Genomic DNA, 19,498 nt, shown 5'->3' on the forward strand with positions numbered 1-19,498 from the left:
CAGCTGTGAGCTAAAGTGAGCTCGGCTGCAGCTGTGAGCTAAAGTGAACTCTGCTGCAGCTGTGAGCTAAAGTGGGCTCTTTTGCGGCTGTGAGCTAAAATGAGCTAGGCTGCGGCTGTGAGCTAAAATGAGCTCGGCTGCGGCTGTGAGCTAAAGTGAGCTCGGCTGTGAGCTAAAGGGAGCTCGGCTGTGAGCTAAAGGGAGCTCGGCTGTGAGCTAAAGGGAGCTCGGCTGTGAGCTAAAGGGAGCTCGGGTTCGAGCTAAAGGGAGCTCGGCTGTAGCTATCAGATAAAATGGACAAAACGTCACTAAAATCTACAATTTTCAAGACTAACTGAAAAAAGCTGAAGGGGCATAAAAAGGTTAAAGTTGAAAATGTTCAGGGAGACGTCAGAACAAAGTTTTTAGGTATTAAAGCAGATTTAACATGAAGCATTCACACAAATATAAAAATGGTTGAGACGTGAACGGAAAGTCAAAATTAAAACTTGTAAGATCCAGTAAAGCCTGTCTCTTTAATTTTTGCCCCCCCCCCCCCTTTTTAAATCCAGGTCTGAAAGTCCAGGTCTGGGTAAAGCTCTCCTGCAGCACGCACCCTTCCTGAGGATGTACTCCGACTACGTGAAGAACTTCGACCAGGCCATGGAGCTGCTGAGGACCTGGACGAAATGCTCGTCTGCCTTCAGGAACATCATCCAGGACATCCAGGTAGCACATACGCCTCCGTGGATCGGTTTTATCCATGTCTGCTCTGTAGATCTGAGCGAGGCGTTGTGTTTGCGGTGCCAGAGTCAGGATGTGTGCGGCAGCCTCAGCCTGCAGCACCACATGCTGGAACCGGTGCAGAGGGTTCCACGCTACGAGATGCTGCTCAAGGACTACCTGAAGAAGCTTCCCGAGGACGACCCGGATTATCAGCTGGCTCAAAGTAAGTTTTCTGCACGGTGTGTAGTCAGTTGTGAGTCGTGGAGGTCTGCAGCGCTGCCGTGTTCAAGAAATTTTGGAATTCCTTTAGGGGAAATGATAATAAATTGTAAACCAGCCATTGGAACGGTCTTTTTGGGGCATGTCCCAAGTCCAAATAAATGTCCTACAGGATCGTACGACTGCCTTACCAGAATTGTTGGGGCCAGGTTAACCAGCAGGGCGCCGGTGGAAAGTTATTTTTGTAGACGATTGATTTACTGATTACAGAGCAGCCAAAAATCAAAGCAGCAGTTAAAGCCGGCGTCCCAAACCCACTTGAAATGTGTCGCCTCAAAAGTGCTGGAGATGGAGGAAAATGGGTCTGTCTAAACCATAATCATTTAAAAACTGGTCCAAAGCTTTGCCTTTGTTTCTAAAGTGGATTAAATCGTGGCGGGCAGCTGTCAAAGTGGGTACAAATAGAGCCAAGTTGGGTACGATGTGGACAGACGTTTATAAGGAATTAACAAATAAGATTGCAGTTTTTCAAACCGTGCAAGCACCAAAATGTTTCTAAACATTTCATCCAGATCACGTTCTCGGTGCTCGCTGCTCGCCAACATTCAGTGTAGATGTCCAAGGACAGTTTGCTGCCTCTAAAAACATTACCAACTTCCAACCGCAGAGGTTGACGGTTAATTTGAAAAACGGGTCTCCTGCCTCCCACCTTGACAGAATTATCAGGAGACGCCTCCTGGAAAGGGACAGTCTACCTCAGGACTGAAGGAAACATCTAGAGTATATTTTTTTTCAGAGCTGGGAACTCCACAGAGAAATCTGCTTTACCCAAAACAGACATGACTACCGTAATTTCTGGTGTATAAGCTGCAACTTTTTTCACATGCTTTTATAGAATTATCCATTTTTAAAAATTTTACTGTAATTTTTTTGTCTTCCATGGGCCAACGAGCTTCGTCACATAATTAATGGATTTGTTTTAATTTTTGCGCTTTATTTTGACAGATTAACAAGCTTCCTGACATGTAAAAACATTTACTTTGGACACACGTGGGTGCTCGTAGTTGCCCAGGGCACACTCTTCTTAGGGTGGAGGTTATTGTGGCAGAGTGAACACCCCATGCTCATGACAAGAACCAATCTCACTCATGGTTACTGCTGCTAACAGTACATGATGTAACGCATAAAAAACACAAACTAGGACCAGTAGGCAAAAAAAACAACAGACTAAACACTAAAAAAAACGATGGTATATATGTTAAAACAACTAATGATGGACAGAGAAAAAATACATTTTACCCATAATCCCACTCTTTGGTCATGTGACCAGAAGTCAGCCTGAATGACCAATGAAGCACCATATTCTCTTGGAGTCACGAGGACCTTCCCATGTTTCAAGTTTTTAAAAACTGAAATGGGGAGGGGTACTGGTGGGTAAACACAAAGAAGATGGCAGCGGGGAATTCCCCCGTGCAGATATCATTGAAAGAACAAACGGTCACCAAAACAACCTTGAAGATTTTAAAGGTGAACCATGGTGGTGACAGATGTTCATCAGGACAAAACAACTGTCAGCAGCTCCCTCCAGACTACAGCAAACCATTTCACTTTCACTCAAGCACCAGCTGTTAATAATTGTTCAGAATTTTATTTTATTTTTTTATTACGGTACTGTACGTAGTCTATTTTGTGTATGTTACAAGTACTTATTTAAACAAGTTTAAAAGCTCTTTCTGTGTACGGCAGTGGTGTAGTCTACATTTTTGTAGTGGGTATACTGTGCTTAGAAACCAAAGTACACTGGTTAGTACGGTTTATTTTGATTTTTAAGCATATTGAACATTTCCACATTTTTCTGGTGCTTGCATTTGAATAAATGAACAACAAACTTTGTACAACGGTTGGCATTGTATTAAAAACATGTTATAGAATTTATAAAACGGTATCGAAGCAAAATATGTTCAAGTATTTAGTAAATACAGAAGTATTAATTATACAATAATTTGCTGGATAAATAGCAAGTCATGTAATAAACAAGCGCTGCATACAATAGATTGTTACGGAAGCGTTTAACAACCGTTTAACGTACTCTCATATCGCGTAGACTACACCACTGGTGTACGGTAAATATGGGGAGGGGGCGTCCCCCTCTCCACCGTGAGTCATGTGACTCATGTCATGTGCTCCGCAGGGCAGGAGTCGAGTCAAATTTATTTATAAAGCACAATTAAAAACAGCAGCTGTTTGTGTGCTTAACAATAAAAATCAATGGCAGTAATTTAATGAAATGTTAAGTTTGAAATCAAAGTTGTTTTTTAATTGTAAAATATTTTCTGGAATGATGAGATTTTTTTTTTATTTTTATTATTTTTTTTGTCATTTTGGTTTAATATAACTCTTGCTGTCTACGCAGCAATGTGATTTAATTAGTAAATCACGACATTATTCTTTTAGAAAATGTTGTGCTTTTGATAAAAAGGTTTACATGTTTTGAAATGACTAAAAATAAGGTTTAATTATCCTGATGCATGCTCAATAATCCAGGTAGAAAATAACTAAGTTAAGTCAGGTCCTCTAAAAACATTTTTGAAACGTTTCATCTTTTATCCAAAAGTCACCAAATTGGTTGATCTATGCTACGTGCTATTTATAAGACTGAGTTTGTTGCAGCTCCTCAAACTGAAGAAGTCTTTTGGATAAAAGATGAAACGTTTCAACAAGTTTTTTTTTTTTAATCCATCCAGAGGACCTGACTTAACTTTTTTAGGTTTAATTATACTTCTTCCTTTTTTTGAACCTTGAGACAGAAATAATATTACCGGTATCTTTGTGCAAAAGAGACAAACCAGCTTTAGATGTAAGCCCGCCCCTTTTGAAAAGCCGCCGTGTGATTGGATAAGATTTTAGAAGTAAGACGCCCCTTTCAGAAAGATGAGGTCACTCAAGCGGGAGGTGGTGTCAGTTGGAAGAAAAATGGCAGGTGTTGACACACACCTGTAAAACACTCAGGAAACCTCGGAGCCAATGCAGAAAGAAAAAGACTCCGTCTTTTGCAGCTGATGACGATCCTTGAAGATCTCCACTTCACCTGGACGGTCGCCTCACCACAGGCAGCTTTCTGCTCCGTGTCCCACCTAACTCTTCAGACCTGGTAGGGCTGATCTTGCGCTCACCCCGCCGAGACGAGTGCCGGTTTAATTCCAAAAAATTATTTCACAAACCTCAATTAAGTTTAACTAAAAATTATTGTGCTTTATTTTACCATCTTAATTTTAACTGTTAAAATTCATCTGATTTGCTAGTTTAACCTAGATCACCATTTAAAGCACAACAGGTTAAACTCAGACAAAAGTATTTGTTAAAGTCCAAAGCTGTATTAATCGACTTATCTTACCTGTATTTCAATCTAAGCTACTTACCTGAGACTAACCAGTATAAATAAGGGGTGAATGAATGAAAAAGCTCTTTTTATTCTATGGTTAGAGTAATTACTATTAGGCCTGTCACGATAAACAATAAATCAATTAATCGCATGATAAAATTAACCCAATTTTCATTTATCGGCTTTATCGCGTCTTTGTGTCTCTCTTTCTACTGAAGACACTGAATGACAAAAGGCTCAACTCTGGTTCTCTTCAATGACTCCTTTCTCTTTTCTCTTTAAAATCTGTTATAATCGTCCAAAATCACATTTTTGGATCGTTAAAATTAGCTAAGCTAGGCGCTAAGCTAACAGGCCGACCTTGGGGAATAAACCTCCGTCTTGTCGAAGCTCCAAAATTCACGGTTGAAACCCGTGCCTTTGTGTAAAAAGTAGTTTTTTTTATTTATTATTTTCCAAAAAGAATCTGAGAACTTGTTTACTGATTTTTTTTTTTTTCTCCAATTAAAAGCTTTGTGTGACAAATGCAATGCTAAGGAGCTCAAACGCACTGAGCGTCCGCCATTTTGAGAACTGAAAAACAGGAAGGAGAGACAGCCCATGTCACATCACGGGGCCTCCCTCCCATTTTCTTTAGAGACACTGCTCGCTCCCTCACTATTCATCTTATACTGCCATCCAGTGGTCGAAAAAAGGTACTACACTCAAAACAAATTAACCAGCATTTCTCCTTAAATTTGACAGTAATTATTGTCAAATTTCAAATATTATCGTTTATCTCAATAATATGAGACAATTAATCACCCAGCAAAATTTATCGTTACAGGCCTAATTACTATATTCAAATTAAACGTTGCAGAAATGTTCAACTCAATTCAGTGTTTGTCTCAGTGATTTTTGATGATTTTACTCCCATAAAAAGAACTCACATTTTGATTGTAATTTTACGAGATTGATTATTAATAAATTCCAATATTTTGACCTATCCTCTACATATGCAACAAAAACTTTCCCATTTTCTTGCAGTTTTTCTTTAATTTGAGTTGCCAACTAGTCATTATTTGCAGTCCAGTGAGATACCACCTTTACAACTTTTGACAAGTTTTCCAGCTATTGGTTATTAGCATATCAAAGTTGTAATTCAAATTGATAATATATGCATGCATTGTTGTACACCTGCAGGTTTATGCGCTTTTGTTAGGTGCAAAATGGTACTGTGACACTTAAACTGATGGGTACGATTTGACTAAGGAATTGAACAGTTTCCATGTTAATCTCTCCATCATGTGTGTACAGTATTTTTCGGATTATAACGTGCACTTGAAATCCTTTTTAATTTTCTCAAAAATCGACATTGAGCCTTATGTATTAATTCTGGTTGTGCTTACCGACCTCAAACCTATTTTATGTGGTTATTGTGAATGAGTTGAATAAAGTTAGACTTATCTGACTTTTTTTTTTGCTTAATGCACTTTATAATCTGATGCGCCTCATAGTCTGAAAAATATGGTAGTTGTATCCATCCTCAGTGTTTTATTGTTCTTGTTTTCTCTCGGCAGAGTCCTTACAGGCCATTTCCATGGCAGCCATTCACTCAAACAGCGCCATTCACAAAGCCGTACGTTCCCACAGCATCGACTACCATTTACCGTTTTTAATGGGACTGAATCATTTCCTGTGTTTGGTTTTAGACTCTTCCAGTTGTATTCATTTGCGTGTCCTGAACCTGCGTAAAACGTTGGCACATTTAGTTTGAGTTTAGTCCAAACAAATGGATTTTAGAGCTGTTTTGTTTGTAGGAGAATCTGAAACGGCTCCTGGAGATTTATGAGATGGTTGGAGAGGAGGAGGTGATCAACCCGACCAGCGAGTTCCTCAGAGAAGGTCGTCTGCTGAAGCTCGCTGCCAGAAACACGTCGGCCATGGAGAGATACCTGTTCTTGGTCAGCTGTAATCCATAAATGACCAAAAGTTTCTTTAACTTTCACTTTTATGTCTTGAAACAAAATGGCACAGAATGATGTAAATTTGAAAAAAGTACTTTATTTTCTCCCAATAGTTCAACAACTTCCTGCTGTGTTGCTCTCCAAAGTTTAGCCTGGTTGGGCAGAGATTCACTGTCCGCTGCAGGATTGGGGTTGACGGCATGCAAGTCCACCAGACCATCAATGACGACCACCCGTACACCTTCCAGGTGTCTGGAAAGGAGCGGACCCTTGAGCTCCAGGCCTGGTGAGCAACACAGATCTTTCTCCCAAGAGGTTTTGACTTCTCAGCTTAATTATTGCTTTATTATTATGATTATTAAACTCTCAAAGGAATTATTGGACGTACATCTACAACTTTTTACCTTTGTTCGGACTATCCGATTCGAGATGGCCGCCACAGCCGACTTGAAATCACAACGGTGGATATAACTCTGTCGAATTTACTGATCTTGACATAAAATTTAGGGTGGTGGTAGCGGAGAGTCGTTCACTATGTGTACTCCCAAGCGCTCCATGTTTTGCTTAAAATTTTTGCAGTAACTGTCAACTCTGTATGTTAGAAAAATATCTCACGAGTAACCGGTGTTGATGAAAACCTCAAAATAATCATTGGTTATAGAAACGCAACTAAGCTTTTGGTTCAACCCAATTCAAGATGGCCGCCACTTATGATTCCTCATCGTGAAGCAACTAGAAATGTCACCACCGTGTGTGTGTGTGTGTGTGTGTGTGTGTGTGTGTGTGTGTGTGTGCGCGTGCATGTATATGTAAACTAGCCACCCTGATCATTTATGGAAACTATGCTTTTTAGTTTTTATGGGGGGCTGCGGTAGCTCGGTGCTCAGTGCCGCTGTCTTGTAATCCTGGGGTTGTGGGTTTGAACCCAGGTTACGTCAGGAAGGACATCCAAAAACAAAATTGTCGAGTCTTTTACGCAAGTTTGCTGTGAAGAAAGAAGCAGCCGAAAGAAACTTACTTTGCTTTCTAGTTTTTATATTTCTTAAAAATATAGTTTCCTGAAATTATTGGGGTGGCCTTTGAGGTGGCCCAAGATTAATCTGTGGCGGTCAAGGCCTCCATTGGCCACCCCCTGGCTCCACCTCTGTGCCTGGTGGTGGACAAAATTCCTCTCCACTTCCATCCTCTGTTCAGTTAGGCCTGTCGCGATAAAAAAGAAATCATTTGATCGCATGATAAATAAAAATCATTGACCTCATTTTCATTTATCGACTTTATCAGTTCTTCATGTCTCTCTTTCTACTGAAGACACTGGATGACAAAAGGCTCAACTGTGCTCTTCACTGACCCCTCCCTTTCTCTTTAAAATCTGTTTTAACGTCCAAAATTGTGTTTTTGGATCATTAAAAGCAGCTAAGCCGAAGCTAAGCTACGAGCTAAGCTAACAGGCCGACCTCGAGAAAAAAACCTCCGTCTTGTCGAAGCTTCAAAATTCACGGTTGAAACCGATGCCTTCATCTAAAAAGTTTTTTCTCTGCAAAAAAAAAGCTGAGAACTTGTTTACTGATATTTTATTATAAGCTTTGTGTGACAAATGCTATGCTAAAGAGCTCAAACTACACCGAGCGTCCGCCATTTTGAGAACTGAAAAACAGGAACGAGAGACAGCCCATGTCACGTCAAGGGGCCTCCCTCCCATTTTTCTTAGACACGCTGCTCGCTCCCTCACTATCCATCCTTCAGTTCAGTCTTATACTGCCATCCGTTGGTCAAAAAATTTACTATCACAACAATTAACATTTCTTCTTAAATTTGACAATATTGTCAAATTTCAAACAATATTATCGTTTATCACAATTAATCGCCCAGCAAAATGTAGGTCTTCTACAGTCCAGAAAAACTTGGAAAAACCATCTTAAATACTACAAAACATCCGTCCAGTGACTGGACTGTGGTTGATCTTATCAAACCAAAAACTGGCTAATTTTAGACACCGAGCTGAAAATTGGTGTGGTAGTATCTGAGCGTCCTCTCCAAACCATGTTCTTAGTGACGTCTTGCGATTTTGTTTTGAAGATTTGACCAAATCATTTATAACTCCATTATCTTGCCGTGTAAGATTATTTTAATTAAAATCTTTGGCATAAAAGGGGTAGATGTAAATCTTAAAGGAATGGTGGTCCTTTTAATTAAAATGGATTGTTAAATCTAGATAACGATGCTGAAACACTCTTTTGTGTTTTTCTCTGTTGAAGCTGTGAAGAGGACCGAGACAGTTGGATAAAGGTTTGTTACCGTTCTTTAGAGAGGAAAAAAGCTCAGTTGTTGCAATTTCTCAGAAGAACTTTGGTCCGCAGGTGATTCAGGAAGCCATAGACACATTTCAGAAGAAAAATGAAACCTTCAAAATGGCTTCCAGGGAGCTACATCTTGAAGACCCTGTAGGTTGAATCTAGTAAATTCTCGTCATTTTCATTAAAGAGTTGAAATACCGCCCTGATTATGACGCGTTACGTGTCGAACAGGTGAAAGAACTCGGCCGACGAGCCCCTCGCTGGATCAGAGACAACGAGGTGACCCTGTGCATGACCTGCAGGGAGCCCTTTAACTCCCTCACCAGGAGAAGACATCACTGTCGAGCTTGTGGCTACGTAAGGAACAAGAAGCGTTGCTTGATGTAGAATAAATTAAACGGAACGGTCGTGTTAAAGCTCTCTGTTCGCTCAGGTGGTGTGTTGGAAGTGCTCGGATAATAAAGTGGCGTTGGAATACGATGGCAACAAGCTGAATAAAGTGTGTAAATCCTGTTACTTCATCCTGACGAACCAGAGGGGTGAGAGGACGGACAGGAAGAAGAGAAGAATGTTGGAGGTGAGCTTCGTGGATGTTCTGTAATGTTTGCATCCATTGTTTCAAACCTTTGTTTCTTCGTTGTCGCACTGAGAAAACTCTGCCCAACCACGTCCTGACCGTGTTTGTCTCTGGGTGTCGTCACAGTTTGATACATATCCCAGCCCCCAGAGCAGCGTCATGAGCAGTTACCTTCTGTACGGCGACAGCTCCATGATTTGGCGACGAGTGTGGTGCGTTCTCACCGAGACGGAAACTCCGGTCTTTTACGTGTACGCTACTCCGCAGGTAATGAACTCGGGTTTTTATTTTCTGAAGATTTTGTAAATTGAAGTAATTTTCCTACATTGGGGAATGTGTTAGTTTTTTGCTGCTAGTCAGGTTCTGTCAACATGTAGGAAAACAAAAATGGCTGAGCCGAGGTCTGTTGTGCAACTAGCAGCTGACCAAGAAAGGAAAACCTTCAGGCCAAAACAGTTTCTGAGTTATTTACCTCCTTGGTATTTTCTGTTTAGTTGTTACAACCTTGCATTGAATTTTAAAACATTTTTTAAATCAAGTTTTGTTGGTAAAGTTAACAGCCTACAGGGCTTTAGTTGGAAACTAGTTGGAGAACAGCATTTGCGATGGACTTTCAAATGTCTCATTGTGCGGGTTCAGTTTTTCACAGAAGCTCAGTGGTGTTTGAATTTTTAACTTGTGCAAAATATAAGATGTCTCTCAACTGCAGGCATCTGAAACCTCTTGGGTTTGCTTGTCCCAGGCGTCTCTGACCATTCTTGGGTTTGTTGCTGGTTTTTGTTGAGCTTTAGCATAGTCACAGGCATTTTTGAACTTGTATTAATTTTTTGCCTACTTTCATGCAGTTTTAAGTCGCCACATGTCTCCAAAAGTTGCAGTCCAGTAACATTCTGGCATAGTTATTTAGCTAACAGTTATTTAGCCTCTTCATTGTATGCGTTTACTACTACCAACAATGGCGACAGAACTTTTTATTTTTGCGTCTTTCCTATCGGTATACTGCTATAGACTTGTAACCTGCCCACAAACCCACACTCGACCAGTTGTGTCAAGTGGAAAAGGTAGTCACTGCTTCTACTTTAATATTTTTTAAAGTAAACGTTTTTATTTATTTTTTAAATTTGTTTTTACTGGGGCTCTGTTGAGACTTAATGAACAATGAAAGTGGCAACTCACAATCAGAGAAATGGATTTGAACACACACACAATACATTAAAGGGAAAGAAATGCATTAAAATATTTGCATTGAAATTTAAGCCTTGCGTAAAATATTTAAAACTAAACTGGTAAGATATTTTTAAGTACATAACAGCAGTGAAATGTAATTTTTTCAATTCTAACTGCATACTATAAGTACATACCTCCACCTCTCCAAGTTCTCTTCCACCTGTTCCCTGTTCTCACCACAGATCACAATGTCATCCGCAAACATGGTTCATGGGGATTCCTGCCTGACCTCATCTGTTAGTCGGTCCATCACCAAGAAGGGGTTCAGAGCCGATCCTTGATGCGGTCTTGATGTCCTCATACATGTCGTGTATCATTCTAACATACTTCTCTGCCACTCCAGATTTTCTCATACAATACCACACCTCCTTCATCAACACTTTGAAGATTTAGAAAAAGCAGATGACAGACACAATAAGTTCTTTCTGACCTTCTCTGTACTTCTTAATCGGCATCCTAAAAGCAAAGATGGCATCTGTGGTGCTCTTTCTTGACATGAAACCATACTGCTGCTCACCGATAGTCACCTCTCGTCTAAGTCTTGCTTCCACAACTCTCTCCCAGATCTTCATTGTGTGGCTCATCAACTTAATTCCCCTGTAGCTGCTACAACTCTGTACATCACCCTTGTTCTTAAAAATGGGCACCAGCACACTTCTTCTCCATTCCTCAGGCTTTTTCTCACCCTCAAATATGCCATTGAATATTTAGTCAACAATCTCACTGCCATCTCTCAAAGACATTTCCAAACCTCCACTAGTATGTCATCAAGTCCTACTACCTTTCTGTCTTTCATTCTGTTCATAGAGTTCCAAACTTCACTCTCCCTAATGTTTCCCACTTCCTGGTCCACAGTTTCTTTGACCTCTACTCTTTCTCTTTCTTTATCTTCATTCATTAGCTCCTCAAAGTACTCCTCCCATCACACTCTTCTGTTAGAACATTATCATTTCTATCTTTAACAAACCTAACCTGCTGCACATCCTTTCCAGCCTGATCCCTCTATCTCACCAATTGGTACAAGTCCTTCTCACCCTCTTCAGTGTCCAGCCTCTCATGCATCTCATAATAAGCCTTCTGCTTTGCCTTTGCCCCCTTCCTCTTTGCTCTATGTCCCATCTCCTTATAGTCTTGTCTCCTCTCTTCAGTCCTCTCACTGTCCTATTTCTTTTTGGCTAATCTCTTTCTTTGAATACTGTCCTGCACTTCACTATTCCACCACCAGGTTTCCTTATCATCTATTCTCTGTCCAGATGACACACCAAGTACCTTCCTACCTGTCTCTCTAATTACCGTTGCTGTAGTAGCCCAGTCATTTGGAAGCTCTTTCTTACCACCCAGAGCCTTTAACAGCTCTTCTCTGAATTTCTCACAACATTCTTCCTTCTTCAGCTTCCAACATTTGGTTTTTGATTTTACTCTTTATTTATTATTATTATTTTTTCTTTGTTAGGGAATGTTTGGTCAAAGGTTATGGATGTTTTTACTACTAAGAATCTCATCTCTGTCCATTAACCATATGTTTGGGCTAGCAGAGAGCTGGATAAGTATGAACTGGGCACTCTTTTCACCTCTACTACATTCTTTCTAAACTCCTCCTTCAGGACTACCCCTACTCCATTTCTCTTTCTATACACACACCATTGTAAAACAGTTTGAACCTTGTTCCAATGCTGTGAGCCTTGCTGCCCTTCCACTTGATCTCTTGGACACATAAAACCTCTACCTTCTTTCTCAGCATCATGTCAGCCAGCTCTCTACATTTGCCTGTCATTATCATCACATTTAGAGTTGCAACCCTCAGTCCTACATTCTTGACTTTCCTCTCCTCCTTCTGTCTTCTGACACGTTTCCCTCCTTGTGGTCTTCGACTAACAGTAGCACAACTTCCGCCGGCACTGGTGGAGGTCATTAACCCGGGCCTTGACTGATCCAGTAAGGTGTTGCTTAGATGAACTTGCATATTAATTTTGGCTGCAGTGTGTGACGTCTGATGCCCTTCCTGACACAACCCTCACCATGTACCCGGGCTTGGGACTGGCTCGTGCTCCCTAGTGGCTGGTTTAACCTTTCCACAGAATCCACTTCAAAAGGTCTGAATGATCCCTAACATCCTTTATGTACTCGTTTCTCCAGGATGAGAAGCCTCAGGTCACCGTGCCGCTCCTCGGCTGTGCCATAGAGGAGCTCATCCAAGGACAGCACTGTTTTTGTCTCAGACAGTCCAGAACCTGTCACATATTCTCCTGCGACGATCTGGACCTCAAGCAGAACTGGCTGACGGCACTGAAACTTTCCGTGATGAGAACCCTGTGATCGGCGGGAACAAAGTTTGGGGCTCCAAACACGAAAACGATTACCGTAGATACGATTGTTTGAAATGAGCAACGGAGGCGTGTTTTCATTAAGTGGTTGTGCACTTTATTTCTGAAATGGTTTGCAGTAAAATAAATAAAGTGAATGTTTTAACATGTGAAGACTATATTAAACTACAAAAATGTTTACTTCAGCTCTGTACAAGGTGTGTGGAAACTTTATTTTAATGAACAGTAGCAGTGACGGAGGCTCCTGGAGATCATAAATGCTGCGTGAAACACATTCACCTGATCTTGTTGCATGAAAATAAAACGGATTTTACAGCTAATCAAACAGTTAAATAAATGGAAAACAAAATACTAGTAAGGTGGGGAAAATACCTAGATTGTTTGAAGCATATTTTGACTAAAAGCTTAATTGAATTAAAAAGTTTTATTGGAAGAGCTTCTAAATCAGTTCATCTTTATGTAATTATTTTAGAATTTACCAGATCTGTAAAGCCATTCTGGCTGAACTGAATGGACCCAAAGCTGTTTGTTTATTCCTTTTTATGTGAATTTAAATTAAAACCTGAAATGTGAAGAAGCTGCTCCTGCTACCCGATAGGTCCCATTTCTCTGTGCTTAAGCTAGATGCAGATTGTATTATTTATTTTTTTACAAACTACCAGCGACTTTCAACTACAGAAGCCCATATTTAATAAAGTAATCTGGGCATGTTGCTACTCAGGAACGGTTCATTAGTCTAATTCACAAAGTTCTTGCAGAAGGGAGATGTGCGCCTCAAACTGCGCTGCTAAACAAAAGACGTCCCTCCATCCACATTTAATGTTTTATGAGTTTGTTTTATAGAGGTGAAAAACGGGTCATATTTGTGTAAATTTACTGCATGAATAATAAAAAATAAAAAAAGTTTGCATGTTTGTGACACGCATTCAACGTGAACTATATAAATCTCCTGAAAGCTAGCATGGGTTGGAGCTTAAACATTATGTAAACATTAATTATTAATCGATTAAAAAAAAAAGTATAATTGAACTTTACTCTGTTGCTAATTTAAGGGAGGAAATGAAGTTGCTGCTTGGTGCAGTTTGTTCCATTTATGTTGCCGTAGAAAGTAAAACCTGTTGTAAATCTGTTTTCACATCTTTGTAAATAAATATAACCTGTCTATTCTTAGTAATGACTTTGAAGCATTTGATTTGTGTATAAGTTTCCAATTTATAAAGACCATAACTTCTGCCGTTTAAAACAAGTTAGCATTTGCGCTAATTGGTAATTAGCCTGTGAATAATAGTCTGATCTGTTGCTTTGCACTTTTGATCAAATATGAAAATACACAAATCACTTCATGTAAAATAATGGATACTTATTTGAGCTTTATGTTGAAATCGATGTTTTTTGTTTATTTTTTCATTTTATTTTAGTAGAGTACCACCCGGTTCAGGATAGGAACTTTTTTTTAAAGTGATTGTAACAAAAGCCCAACTTGTCATTGATTTAAAAATAGTCCTGAACGTAATTCCTTCCTGATACAATGCTCGTTTTTCTTTGTCACTGTTGCGCCCGCTGTGTTTGTGGTGGGCGGTCGTGTTTAGATTGTGCAGCAAGGAGCGCACCAGCTGAACGTGATCTGAAAACAAATGCACTAAACCTCAACGCAACACGGGGAAGAAGCAGAAAGTGTGGTGCAAAAGTGATTCACAACATTCTGAGTGAACTAAAGCAGAGAGAACTTCGTTTTCTGAAATTAAAACGGGGATCTGTAGTGTTCGAAGATAGTTCCTTGCACTTTTACTGCACAGTTTTAATTTTCAATTTGTTCCATTAAAAAACTCAAATTATAAGTTGTTTAAACTCACTTGTTGGAAGTTGAAATACTCTTGTTACTGTGTAGCTAAAATATCCCCCAAAACTACAGAAAGCTAAATGTTTATAAAAACATTCTCATCGCCGTTTCAGTCGTCGCGTTACAGACATGATTTGTCGAGCCAAAGGCTGTTGGACAAGAAACAACGCCCTCATTTTTTTTTTTTTTAATACAGAGGCTTAAATGCACTTGAAGCGCAACAATGGGAGACTTTTATCACACACGGACAAATTATTTACAGGAACATCCGACTCCTTTTAACTCGTGATTTCATTTTCAGTGAAGGATCACCGAACTCGTCCCTGGATTTGTCTTCGGCTCTGTCTGTGCAGTTTGGTCGTTTTAAGAACACGGATCAGGACCGAGACGCTGCGGCAGCATTCAAATCATCTCATCGGCGAGAGCAAACCGAAACCATTATTGTTCAGATAATCCGTTTGTAACGGAGCAGATGAATAAAACAGCTAAATGCAACTCTGGTGGCCCTGCAGCAGGTCCAGACTCGGCAGTGGAGCGTCTCAGCTGCAGCACAGCTGCTCTGAGACCAGCAGGCTGTCGTAGCCGTAGATTTCCAGCAGGTGGAGCAGGAAGAGCCGGTCCCCGTGCGGATCCAGACCCATGGCCCTCACGCTCTCCTGAGTGATGGTGGGGTCTGAGCTCCCGGCCACCTCGCTCAGAGTCTGGAAAATCCTGTTGTTCTGCTCCAGGAAAAACCTCAAGAAGAGAAAAGGCCAGATTTTTTTTTTGTTGTGGCTGTTTTCAACAAGCAGCTCATTACTGAGTTTGTACTTACAAAATGAAAAGGTCCTCCTCGCTGGACGCGCAGTCTCCGTTCTCCTGGGAGTACAGCAGCATCTGCCTGCGCACACAGCCGTGTTTAGATCTGTGCACAGAACTTTAAACGAGGTTAAAGACGGCTGCTGGTGTCCTACCTCTGCTCCGTCAGCTTGCGGTACTTCTCTCTGTCTGCGGCGCTGAGGCGGAGCAGAGGCTTCAGGCCGTCCCTGTAGGTCTTCACGTTCTGATTGTCCACGTAAACGTCGTAGAGATCTTTCTTCTCCTCGAAGATCTTCTCGGTCGTACCTAAACGTGCGGGACGGCAGCCGCAGCTGCTGTTGGGACTTGTACAAAATTGTATTGTGGGGTTAAAGCGTTTCAAACGACCTCTTACATGCGACGTAGGAGAGCTCGTTCTCCAGAACGCTGATGTCCGCGACGTTGACGTAGAAGAAGGGTCGGAACTCGGGCACGGCCACGCCGACGCCGGGGATGGAGATGTTCGCCAGGCAGCAGCAGCAGTACACTGACAGGAGAGCAGCAGACGGTATGGACAGCTGCTTTTTATCACACGTTCAAGCTTTTGTGACTAAATGTGGACGTTTTGGTACCTCTGTAGCAGACCACGCCCACGGGTGGAGGAGAGAAGATGAGGATGCGTCTGCGGAGGAGCGCCAGTTTCCAAAGGACCATGATCTGCTCTCCGAAGAAGCGGATGAACTGGGACATGCAGCCCGCCGGATGAGTGATCTACTCCAAACAGACACGTTCTGTCATTACCAAACTGTCGGTAAGTTTATGACACAACGCCATAAAACAACCGAGGCTCTCAGACGCTCCCACCTTCATTTCAGGGTGCATGCTGTGGTTTATAGGCGCTCCCCAGGAGTTGGCGGGTAATGCAGTAACCACAATCTCTCCACTGGGGGGCAGCAGAGCTCGCTTGTCCTCATAGAAGGCCTCTAGTGGGGAGTAGTGCCCAGGGGACTGGAGCTGGAGCCTGGGGAGGGACCAACCAAATGTTAGAGGCTGGATGGAAACTCTATATCACAAGACAGTTTAAGAATGTAGGTGCACACCTGCTGAATGTGAGACCAACGAGCCACAAGGCCCGTTCTGTGCAGCCAGTTGCCAAACTGTATTCTTGGCTACACACATTATTTATTTGCCCACATTTTACCCACCTCAGATCAATTCGTACCCACCTTAGGCAGCCGCCTCCATGTTTTTGATTTAATCCACACTAATGAAATGAAAACACGTAGCCGTTTTTAAATAATTCTCATTTATTATCTGTGCGTTTATAAAACTCAGCGTTCAGGCCGTAGAGCTGGATGTCTTTAAAGCTCTTACAGTCGTAAAAACTTCAACTTTGACGTGACCACAGTAATCCTGGGACTACTAAGTTGCACAAGATGTTTTAACGTGTTCAGAACTCAAAGACAAGATGGCTAACCTCGGAATTAAGGAACTACGACGACGTTTTGGAGACTTGCTCGCAAATCCTGTTTGCTAACTGGTCTCCAACAGTCTGCGCCCCGGCAGATACTCCTTTTTATTGAGCGGTTAAAGAACGATAATTTCACAGCAATATTTCTCTTTTTAGTAGCTCAATACTAGTTACCCCTTCAATCAGCTGCTAACTTGTGGGAAATAAATAAATAAAACAAAACCTGCTGACTCCACCTCCAAACCTGATTGGTTGATCAAACCTCCGTCTGTTTTTACGCTCGTTTGATTTAACGGTCTGGGGACTCTAACAGAAGAACTTCTGCCTTGAGACCGTGAGTTTCTTTCCTAACCCAGATCTACTCCAACATCTCCGTGCTGCAGATACAGAACAGTTTCTCCTCTGCAGAGTTCGCTCACGCTCTCTGAAGATCAAAACTCTTCGCAGTCCCACAATAAGAGGGACGCCTGGTCGCTGCAGGAGAGACTTGTGTCCAAAGAGCTCTCGAAGCAAAAGTGTGAGACAAGTGTGACACGACTTGTGATGGAAGACCAAAGAAAGAACAGTGGCCGAAATACACTGCGGAAAAGAATTGTGGCGCCTAAGGAGAACTAAAGCTTTGATTTGTCTGAACGTTGATCGTTTCTCTGCAGCTGCTTAGAAACATCTCGGCTCTCTGAGAGTCCACGGTTTGAACAGTTGTCAGATCTGCTTTGTCATCGTTAAGGACTGCAAAAAAGCTAAAAAGACGGTCCGGGTGCAGCTGCTGGGTCCACACTGAGACCCGGTCCGAGCTGCTGCCAGGCGTGTCGTGTGCTCAAGGTGTTTCCTGCACATGCAACGAGGCGTTTTCTCCATTTGATCAGTGCTTTCAGCTACAGTATTGCCAGTTTTACCTTTAGCATGTGTTTCGCTAGTTTCAGCAGCTGTTTTGCCCATTTTAGCATTTGTTTTGATAACTTTAGCATCTATTTGGCTTATTTCAGCTACTAATTTGCTGAGTTTGTCAATAGCATTAACAATATTAGTTAAGCATTTGTTTGGCTTATTTCAGTTTGCTGATTTTTATCAACAGCATTAACAAAATTAGTTTCTGTTTGACTAACTTTAGCACCTCTGTTTGGATTATTTCAGCTACTGTTTTTTGCTGATTGTATCTACAGTATTAACAAAATTAACTTTAGCATGTGATTTACTAATTTTAGCGCCTCTTGCTCATTTTAGCATCTGTCTTGCTGATTTCAGATACTAGTTACGTTCTACTCTTTAAAGTTTCATTGTTATTTGGATACTTTTTGTGTGTTTTGCTACTTGTGGTTCTGCAACATTTACCAGCTGTTTAGCTAATGGTATTTGTTTTATGAATTTAGGCTTTAGCATCTCTTTTGTTAAATTTAGCCACCGTTTTGATGTTTTTGTTACAGTATAGATGTTTTTAGAATGTGTTCTGCTGCTAACTTGTTTTGCTCAATTTGGCTTGCTGATATTCTGCTTATTTTAGCTTATGTTGTACCTGTTTAACTTGTGTTTTACTACTTTAGCTAGTTCTGCTCATTTCAGCTTGTGTTTTGCTCATATTAGTCTCTGTTTCGCTCTGCTCAGCCACTGTTGGTCTTGTTTTAACTTCTAAAACTTAGTTTTAGTCTCTCCTGCAAATTTCTGCTAAATCCTGCGGCATTTTGTCTTGGTTTTGTTTTTATTCCAGTTCAGCGCAGCAGCGAAAATGCACGAAAAGCAACAAGTTCATAATTTTTGTTTTTATTCTGAAATGAAAACAATAATGAGCTGCAGTTCTAACCCCAGGTTTGTTGCTCATTTAAGCTTACAGGCGCTTCAGCTTGTCTTTCTCACCTGACTTGGTGCTCCAGGAAGCTCATGTAGCGGTATAGCAGGGTGTAGGAAGGAGACAGGATCCCTACAGACTTCATCCTCGCCCCCCTCTCCTCTGTACTCTCCACGGCCATGTTGGCAAAGCAAGCGAGGCCGAAGAAGTGGCCCTTCCTAAAGTAGCTGTGGAAAACGGAGGAGGGAGGGAAACGTGACGGGCAGCGAGTCGTGAAAAGCAGAAAGCACAACCAGAAGGCTGCGCCTGCGGAAACACTTACATGAAGTCTGTGGTGACTCTGTGGGAGCCGCTGGCGATGGCTTTGAACTCCACTCCCTCCAGGTCCATGTCTTTGGGCAGACACCACTCCAGCATGTTTCCTACCACACAAAATAAAGAACTGCATCAAAAACAAACGGTACGCACACGTTCAGTTTTCTCTTTGTATATAAAAAACCAAAGTCTAAGGCCCGCGTGATGTCTTTGAATCGTTGGGCTTGTGCTGACACACGAGCTGCAAGCTGAGCAAAGACAGTGTGACTCTGCAGGTTGAGTCATCGATCATGTCTCTAGAATGATAATTTGGAGGACGTTCAGCAGAAATGTGAGGGGATCTGGGCAAAGCGGCTGCACATTGAAGCCGTTCTGACGGCTGTCACTCACAGCAAATTTGGTAAAACTAAAAATAATGGAAGTCATAATATAGTATGTGTCATTTTTCATCAGTTTGGAAGTCATACTATAGTATGTGTCATTTTTCATCAGTTTGGAAGTCATACTATATAGTATGTGTCATTTTTCATCAGTTTAGAAGTCATACTATAGTATGTGTCATTTTTCACCAGTTTAGAAGTCATACTATAGTATGTGTCATTTTTCATCAGTTTAGAAGTCATACTATAGTATGTGTC

General features: G+C 41.3%; 2 protein-coding genes across 2 annotated transcripts in view; one reads left to right on the forward strand and one right to left on the reverse strand.

Annotated features, from left to right (window-relative positions):
• LOC119428455 (FYVE, RhoGEF and PH domain-containing protein 4) overlaps window positions 1-12,751 on the forward strand; it is a 20,901-nt gene extending 8,150 nt beyond the window's left edge. Inside the window, exons 6-16 of the mRNA XM_037696136.1 lie at window positions 552-708; window positions 790-928; window positions 5,866-5,924; window positions 6,106-6,249; window positions 6,366-6,538; window positions 8,508-8,538; window positions 8,610-8,693; window positions 8,778-8,903; window positions 8,980-9,123; window positions 9,250-9,390; window positions 12,487-12,751. Coding sequence (XP_037552064.1) covers window positions 552-708; window positions 790-928; window positions 5,866-5,924; window positions 6,106-6,249; window positions 6,366-6,538; window positions 8,508-8,538; window positions 8,610-8,693; window positions 8,778-8,903; window positions 8,980-9,123; window positions 9,250-9,390; window positions 12,487-12,666 — 1,378 coding nt within the window. The 3' untranslated portion in view covers window positions 12,667-12,751. The remainder of the gene's footprint in view (window positions 1-551; window positions 709-789; window positions 929-5,865; window positions 5,925-6,105; window positions 6,250-6,365; window positions 6,539-8,507; window positions 8,539-8,609; window positions 8,694-8,777; window positions 8,904-8,979; window positions 9,124-9,249; window positions 9,391-12,486) is intronic.
• A 2,266-nt stretch (window positions 12,752-15,017) lies between these two features.
• Window positions 15,018-19,498, reverse strand: part of LOC119428579 (DENN domain-containing protein 11) — a 34,272-nt gene continuing 29,791 nt past the window's right edge. The window contains exons 2-9 of the mRNA XM_037696262.1: window positions 18,868-18,967; window positions 18,614-18,772; window positions 16,156-16,312; window positions 15,924-16,062; window positions 15,707-15,838; window positions 15,468-15,618; window positions 15,329-15,394; window positions 15,018-15,249 (exon numbers count right to left, since the gene is read on the reverse strand). Coding sequence (XP_037552190.1) covers window positions 15,054-15,249; window positions 15,329-15,394; window positions 15,468-15,618; window positions 15,707-15,838; window positions 15,924-16,062; window positions 16,156-16,312; window positions 18,614-18,772; window positions 18,868-18,967 — 1,100 coding nt within the window. The 3' untranslated portion in view covers window positions 15,018-15,053. The remainder of the gene's footprint in view (window positions 15,250-15,328; window positions 15,395-15,467; window positions 15,619-15,706; window positions 15,839-15,923; window positions 16,063-16,155; window positions 16,313-18,613; window positions 18,773-18,867; window positions 18,968-19,498) is intronic.

Source organism: Nematolebias whitei, chromosome 22 (genome assembly GCF_014905685.2).
Source record: "Nematolebias whitei isolate Nwh7 chromosome 22, NemWhi1, whole genome shotgun sequence".
In the NCBI taxonomy this organism is placed as follows: Eukaryota; Metazoa; Chordata; class Actinopteri; order Cyprinodontiformes; family Rivulidae; genus Nematolebias; species Nematolebias whitei.